The 7965-nt window shown below is 34.0% G+C and overlaps 2 protein-coding genes across 3 annotated transcripts; one reads left to right on the top strand and one right to left on the bottom strand.

Annotated features, from left to right (window-relative positions):
- The first annotated feature begins 813 nt into the window (after nt 1-813).
- On the top strand, nt 814-2818 carry LOC143602857 (uncharacterized). Its single transcript, XM_077079835.1, has one exon. It carries the CDS (start codon nt 848-850, stop codon nt 2552-2554), a length of 1707 nt encoding a protein of 568 aa, XP_076935950.1. The 5' UTR covers nt 814-847; the 3' UTR covers nt 2555-2818.
- Nucleotides 2819-2965: 147 nt separating this feature from the next.
- Nucleotides 2966-5495, bottom strand: LOC143602858 (uncharacterized). Of its 2 annotated transcripts, XM_077079837.1 has the most exons (5): nt 5328-5495; nt 4769-4990; nt 3539-4184; nt 3235-3457; nt 2966-3157 (listed from the first exon to the last, which is right to left on the bottom strand). In XM_077079837.1, exons 1-5 carry the CDS (start codon nt 5392-5394, stop codon nt 3053-3055), a joined length of 1263 nt encoding a protein of 420 aa, XP_076935952.1. In that variant the 5' UTR covers nt 5395-5495; the 3' UTR covers nt 2966-3052. The 2 variants fall into 2 exon arrangements, with proteins under 2 accessions (XP_076935952.1, XP_076935951.1); XM_077079836.1 differs by lacking the exon at nt 5328-5495 and having other exon boundaries at nt 4769-5068.
- Nucleotides 5496-7965: the final 2470 nt, after the last annotated feature.

Genomic DNA, 7965 nt, shown 5'->3' with positions numbered 1-7965 from the left:
ATTTTAAAAAAATTATGGGTTACTACAACTTTTTTCTAAGTTAGGGACATATTTAAAAAAAGAATATTTTAACCAGGTTAGTTAATATTACAAATAATTACTTACTCAATAGTTACGTCTTGAAGTTAAAAGCTACTCAAGCTAGCACAATGCCAAGTTAATTAATTAAAAGTTAGCCCAGAAGACTTAATTTTTTACTCAAGACCAATCATCAATAGCTCATCATATGTTTAATCTAAAATGACTTTGTTTATGGTATGATAAACTTTGATTTAGTCTACTGTTATTACAACTTCCGTAGATATTTTGAAAACAATTATGTATAAGCAAATTGTATTTTAATAATCTTACATTTTTGCAGTTGTCCGATAATAACTTCACTGGAAAAATTAATTACCACTAATTCCAACTTTCACACTAATTATTTTCATTGGACATTCGTTAAAATAAAAAAAATTAACGCAACTAAGGTTTTTTTCCTCCAAATTTCAATTTGATATTTAGGGTTTTTGATCGGAACGAGGAAAACTGTGGAGTCATGCATATCACTTATTCATTCCTTGTAGGTGTGAGCAAAGATTAAAAAAAGCCCTGCTAATTGAACCAAAACCGAAATATATCATAAAAACTGGTTTAGACTTTGGAACTATAGGTTTGGAATATGTTTGAAATTCTTGTAAGTGAAACCGGTTAACCGAATCCAAAACCGGTCAAAAACCAATCATAAATTCGGTTTCAACATGAAGTAAAGCTGAGACCAGATCATAACTGTAAGCACTAGGTCCCATGTAAATTAACCCGGTATTCTTCTTCTTCAATATTGTTTGTTCTAGGGTTCCATAATTCAATGGACACCAATCTATTACCCCCAAATCCACTCACGAATCACACCAATAAGGTCGACGACGCCGTATTTCAGTTCCACCGCATGATCCGTAAGAAGCCTCTTCCTTTACTAATCGAATTCAATAAACTCATCACTCAAATCGTCAAAATGAAACGTTACTCAACCGCAATATCCTTAATAAGCAAACTATACTTATTAAAAATATCAACTGATGCTTGTATGATGAACATTGCAATCAACTGTTTCTCTCATTTACGCCGAATCGACTTAGGCTTCGCTGTGTTCGGCTGCATAGTTAAACAAGGACACGAACCCTTGGTGTCCACTTACAACACCTTGTTGAAAGGATTAGTGTTAGAAGATAGGATTCTAGAGGCTGAGGTTTTGTTTAAGAAGTTGATTAAGCTTCGGATATGCGAACCAAACGAGGTCACGTACGGGACGGTGATGAACGGGCTCTGTAAAGGCGGGAATACGGGTATGTCGATTCGGTTGCTTAGGTTTATGGAGGAGAGAGGGTGTAAGCCAAGTAAGGAAGTGTATAGCGTGATTATCGATAGTTTGTGTAGGGATCGGAGAGTTGACGACGCGTTGAGGCTGTTTGCGGAAATGGTTGAGAAACGAGTGTCGCCGAGTGTTGTTACGTATAATTCGTTGATTTGTGGGTTGTGTGGGTTGGGTAGGTGGGAGGATGTTAAACGAATGATTTGGGAGATGGATAGAAGCGAGATTTGTCCCGATGTGCATACGTTTAATATTGTTGTGGATGCGTTTTGTAAAGAGGGAATGGTGGATGATGCGAAAAGTGTGGTTAATGTCATGGTTGAGCGAGGTGAGAAACCGGATGTTGTGACGTATAGTGCGCTGATAGATGGGTATTGTTTGCGAGGTCAAATGAAAGAAGCTACGAAGGTTTTTAATACCATGATTAGTAAGAAAATCGAGCCGAATGTTATTACTTTTAACAGTCTGATAAACGGGCATTGCAAAAGATCAAATGTTAACGAGGCGATGAAAGTGTTTAAGGAGATAACTAACAAGAAGTTGGAACCAACGGTTTCAACTTACAGTACGATGTTATATGGATTGTTTAAGATTGGGAGATCTATAGATGCTTTAAAACTGTTTGAACATATGCAGTCGGTAAATATAACTCCAAATTTCATAACTTATTCTGTTTTATTGGATGGACTATGTAAAAATCGTAGGGTTAACGAGGCGTTATCTTTGTTTCGTATAATTATAAACAATGGTGTGCATCCTAATGTGGCATTGTACACTGTTTTAATCGATGGTTGCTGCAAAAACGGGGAGCTTGGTGTTGCTTTGGATCTTTTTAGTGAACTTTGTTCACGAGGTTTGCAGCCAAATGTTGTAACATACAATGCGATGATTAATGGTTTGTGTAATGAGGGTTTGGTTGACGAAGTGAAGGATGTTGTTGTGAAAATGGAGAAGAGTGGTGTTTTTCCAAATAGTGTGACTTATAATATTATTCTTCAAGGAATTGTGAAATGTAAAGAGTTTGAAGATGTCTTGTTACATTTGAAAGAAATGGATGCACGGGGTTTTTCGGTTGATGCATCTTCGTTTTGCTTGTTGCTTCGTTCTCTCCCAGAAAAAGAACAAGATTCTAACTTTACTGATTTGTTAATAAAACTTGTGCCTCGGGGTATATTGAAATCCAAATTGCAACAAGTGAAATAGGCTTCTCGGTTAAGAGAACAGGGTAAATATTGTTCTTAAGAGCATGGAAGGTTACCAGGAGCAAATAGCATGTGGTTTCTCAGAAACTCAGAAAGTGAGGATCTTGAGGTAAGAATTTTGTTCAAGAATTAGAGAGAGGCTGCAAATGAATAATATGATTAAATGGATATTGACACAAGAAGAGAAAATAAAGTCAAGGATTAAACATTCAAAACATATTTATTAGAATAAGATAAAAATTAATAAGATTTTTATTGTATTTTAGTAGCTTTTTGATTCATATACTAAATGTTCATTAGTGATAACTGTACATATATGAAAAGAATAATTACTTCTGTTTGATGATATATTTCTATTTCAGTTAAGTTATTTAACATAAATCATTACTGGAAGTGTTGAGTCACTCATTAAACAATTGAAAATTCATTCTGGAAAACAAATTATTACACACATTTCTTGCATATTTTGATTATAGAAAATAAAGTTTTTGATCATGAACTATATGCCCAGTGTTTTTTTCTCTGCTAGCTTCAATTCCAAATCTTTCATAACTGGAATCCCTCCATTTGTTAATGTTTTTTCCCACCATACTCTGAGTTCATCCTGTCAAAGCGAAACTCGCGTCAAAATTAATGTTTTTAATAATTAAAATTTTGAATTTGCAGGAAAAGACAGTTAACCTCTACAAAATCACAGTTTGAGACATGTTGACATTGAACTAGACATTCAACATCTCCAACTTTGACCTGAATAGATTGCTTCGAATCGGTTTTGTCTTGTGATCTTGTAATGCAAGCCACATAATATTTTGACCCCCCTGCTCCCTCTTCCCATTTTGCAACCCGTACCCGTAGATAAAACCCATCTAAGTTATGTCCAACCGACGATCGAGAATTCATCCATCTAGCATAATATAGCACAACATTAAAAATATATAAATATGAAACTTAAAAGATATGATGTGAAAATATAAGATTTTCTTACTTAATAATATCAGTACGTGATAACCGAAGCTTCTGTATGATGTCAAACATATCTTTTGGTGCTTCTTTCGTTACCCGTTCATAAAGGCTTATATGTTTAACATAACCAAGTGATTCACGGCTGCATTTTTTGGTTAAAACTGTTTCTTTTAAGCTTGAGCTTCCAATGGACTTATTCTCAAGCTGTTTAATAGTTTCTGGTGAGAAAAGAGACTGGAAAACATTATGAAAACCACTAGTTCCGTCACAAACACCGACCCATGGGTCATAAACGTTACGCTTGTGTTTAAATCCTTTAACCGTGTTTGAAATCCAGTTCATGAACGAGCTACCATCGACTTGATTCTTGATTCGTTTACTTCCAAGAATCAGTTGTTGGTCAAACTCACATTTCCTCTTCCTTTCGGTCAACAAATTAGCACTTCTGCAACTTTCCACGCTTCTGTGGCTTTCAACTTGGTTTACTATTTTAAGAATATCCGTTTCGACATTGACCCGGTTGACATAGTTGTGGGGCCTACATTGCATCATGGGTTCAATTTTCAAAGGCTGTCTGCATTCGGAACCTGACCCGTCACCACTGCCCATTATTTCATTCTGTAATAAATGTTCATATAGTTGATTTGTTGCCCCTTGGTTTGGTGAATCTGCATGAACCAATATGTTAAAAACGGGTCAATTAGGTTTATCATTTATCTTCAACACATGAAATTTAGGGTGTAAACGAGCCAAGCTCGGCTCATATGACTTATGAGAGCTCAAACTCGAGATCAGCTCGGTTCAAGCTTTACTTTTAAAGCTCAAGTTTGGGTCTAAGAGGTTTTTCAATCTCAAGCTCGGCTCGGGCTTGCTTTGTCTCATTTGTGTTTATTATTTATATGCATTTATAATTATTTTTTATGTAATTTTAATATTAATATTTTGTATATAACAATTATTAAAAAAAAATCATATGATAATAATTATTAAAAAATATATATTTAACATATTATATAAAACAAAATATATAAGTAATAGGTTCGTTTATGCTCACTAGCCAATTTGAGCTCGATACGTGAAGTTCAAGTAGCTTACAAGCAACTTGGCTCATTTACACTCTTGCATGAAATGGGTGAATATTAAACTTGGACGAATACGAAAAGGTCAAAAGGGTTGACAGGTCTCTCTAAAAGTCTAATCCAAAATCGTTTGTTTGCATTAGGCTTTTGAGTTTTTAACATTGAATATATACCTTTGCAGGTGGCATGACATGTTGCCAGTGATGTAATGTGGTGTTCATTTTGAGTGTTTTCAGGCCTCATATCAGTTGGACCAACTTCCCACATAAAACAAGGTTTTTCTTCCGCAAATTTGATTGTTAAACCTGTTTTTGGAGACCAAACTAGCTCTGCTAACGTATCGGGCCTCACAAATTGCATCATATTTGTCTTTGAAGTTGCATTTGCACCTGCACCTGTATTCAGGGTTGACAATCGTGTTAGGTTGACTGATTTTAGGTTGGCGAGTTGAATTAGCCCGAGCAAACCCATATTTTTATGTAATCTGAACATGACCAGTTTAATTCATTTATCTAAATGAGTCAAAAAGATAGTTATCAAGTTGTAAACATGTTAATCGTGTTGATGGTTGTAAAAATGGGTTGACACGCCATAAACAAGTTAGTGGGTCGACCCTTTTAGTTAAATGGGTTCAACAAGTTAACCCGGACACGACATGTTTATTGAATAAGTTAGATATGATACACCCAAAGCCTTAAAATTTCGTGTTGTGTCGGAAATTATGACCCCTACCTGTATCAACGCTAGTCAACTGGTTAGTAATACCAACAGCAAACTCCAAATCTGCTTTAGGTATCATTCACCAATATATTACATCGAACAAGAAATCCTGAAATATGTAAGTGAACCCAATTTTAGATTAATATGAGAATGTTAACTAAACCTGTGTATGTAAGACAATTTTTTATTAACAATGTTTCACTTATTAATCAAATATATTTAACTTCTGTTATGGATTTAAGTCTTGAATAAACAAAAATTGCATCCTGACTCCTAAGTGATAAATTAATAAGTAAATAACATTATAGAATAGACAAGAAAAGGTAATAAAAAGTATCGAAAATTTGTATAATCATCGATTCCATTCGTTAGTTAATTAGCTTGACTTATACCATGCCGGTTTAAATCAGGACTGTTCAACAGTTTTTGACTAGGAAGATTATATAGACGATTCTTGATCTAGTTGTTTGATGTCAAACGAATCGATTATTCAGTGAACCGGACGGAGTTGTGAATAGGCTGGTCCCAATTGGACTTGTCAGTAGGGTCTATTTTCAAAAACCATTTCAATAATAATTATGTGGGAACGTAACGTTTAAATTTCTTTATTGAATTCGTGGACCCTTTCTCTATTTATCAAGTGGGGCCCACCGTCACTTCTTTACTTATCCGCTTATCACAAATAGAGAATCCATAAAAGAAAATCGACAAATGACCACACACAAAATCTTAGAATTTTGTATTTTATACTTATTTTATTATCAACAGTAATAATAATAGTATTTATTATGATAACAACTTCAGGGACAGCTGATGTCATTAAACAAGATATAAATAATATGAAATCAAGCAATGGTACAAAAAATAAAGAAAATCAAAACTGTATTTATTATGATAACAACTTCGGAAAAATCCTCATAATAGCCCATCTATATAATGTAGTTTCAAGTTTGTCCTACAAATTCAAGTTTTCAAATTCAAGTTTCCAACTTTGTCTCTTTAGTATCTCGTCGCCGGCGACATGTTAGCGAACACCGACGATGTGTTAACATAACATAGGGTTGACAATGCGTTATGTTGCTAACATAGGGTAGCAGCGATGCGTTAATGTTTAAAGCAGGGGTTCCACGATGCGTTAGTTGATAACACATCGCTGCTACCCTATGTTAGCAACATAAACACATTGTCAACCCTATGTTATGTTAGCAACATAAACGCATCGTCGGCGACTTGTTGACATAACATAGGGTTGACGATGCGTTTATGTTGCTAACATAGGGTAGCAGTGATACGTTATCAACTAACGCATCGTGGAAACCCTGCTTTAAACATTAACGCATCGCTGATACCCTATGTTAGCAACATAACACACTGTCAACCTTATGTTATGTTAACACATCGTCGGTGTTCGCTAACATGTCGCCGGCGACGAGATACCAAAGGGACAAAGTTGGAAACTTGAATTTGGGTGGACAAAATTGAAACCACGTTCTATAAATGGGCTATTTTTGAGAATTTTCCCTAACAACTTCAGGGACAGCTGATGTCATTAAACAAGATATAACTCTAAATAATATGAAATCTAGCAATTGTACAAAAAATAAAGAAAATCAAAATCAAGATTCAAATAAAAGAACAACTAAAAATTAAAAGCATAATGAATGACACCAATTTAGCTTAGACCAAAGTTGTGGACTTGTGTTATGATCAAATACAAAAAAAGCCTTTAACATGATCTGTAAGAAAGCATTAGAGTAACTTTGCAATATAATTTTGAACCAGAGTAACAATAGTTATTATAGTTCATTTTGTTATAGAATAATAACTAATAGCTAAAAGAAAATGAATTAGAGTGCGCAATTAGTATTATTACTACAGTTTAAAGTTATAATATTATAATATTACTTTAGTATTAACATAATTGTTTTAATATTTGTTATGTTCTCACGTTAAAAATTTGTTTATAACAGATCCCACCCGACCAAAGTTTAACAAAAATAGGTCTTTAGTGTCTTAAAAACTTTACAATGTGTTGAATTCGTCTTGTAAACACGGGCAAATTCAACACAATAAACATAAAGATTTGAAATCTTTATTAACACCGACGAACTCAGCACAACAATATACAGAACTAGAAAACAAAGATAAACCCATTTGAATCTACATAAAGAGAAGATAAATCACTTACCTCATAAACTCATTAACTAGATTGAATCTCTTTTAGTGGCAGCCTATTTGGTCACTAAAAAGTCTTGATGGATTTCTACAAATAGAAACTGGTGTGTATGTATTGAAGAGCCAGGCGTCGCTAAATATGACATGCATCAAGCTGCTCTTGCCAGACTGTATGAAGATGTGCCACGCGATTATTTATGAATGGGTGAGTGGTGACTAAAATTATTCTAGTAAATAGTTACAACATATGCCCCTAAATTTTATAATATATTGTCTTTATAGTACCTAATGTTTTTTGTTTCACTCTTTGTTTTGTGGAACTAATATCATGAAATATTTAGTTTGGAGTGGAATGTTTCTCATTGTTTATTAAGCTTTGTGTATCTTATATATCTTTAAATACCAAATAATAACTAGATTATTTCAAATGTCAAATAAGTTTTTTTTAAATAATGCATTTTTGAAGAAAAAAGGA

This window comes from Bidens hawaiensis, unplaced genomic scaffold (genome assembly GCF_021521415.1).
Source record: "Bidens hawaiensis isolate Kalapana, Puna unplaced genomic scaffold, B.hawaiensis_p1.1 tig00059939_1, whole genome shotgun sequence".
NCBI classification, from domain to species: Eukaryota; Viridiplantae; Streptophyta; class Magnoliopsida; order Asterales; family Asteraceae; genus Bidens; species Bidens hawaiensis.
This window is presented reverse-complemented; position numbering and strand designations above follow the sequence as displayed.

Excerpts from the sequence above, each read along its gene's own strand:
- LOC143602857 (XM_077079835.1), top strand. The coding sequence starts at position 848 with ATGGACACCAATCTATTACCCCCAAATCCACTCACGAATCACACCAAT.
- LOC143602858 (XM_077079836.1), bottom strand. The coding sequence starts at position 5,066 with ATGGGTTTGCTCGGGCTAATTCAACTCGCCAACCTAAAATCAGTCAAC. Across the intron at positions 4,185-4,768 it reads ATGTCATGCCACCTGCAAAG|ATTCACCAAACCAAGGGGCA; the intron begins GTATATATTCAA and ends TGGTTCATGCAG. Across the intron at positions 3,458-3,538 it reads TCACGTACTGATATTATTAA|ATGGATGAATTCTCGATCGT; the intron begins GTAAGAAAATCT and ends ATATTATGCTAG.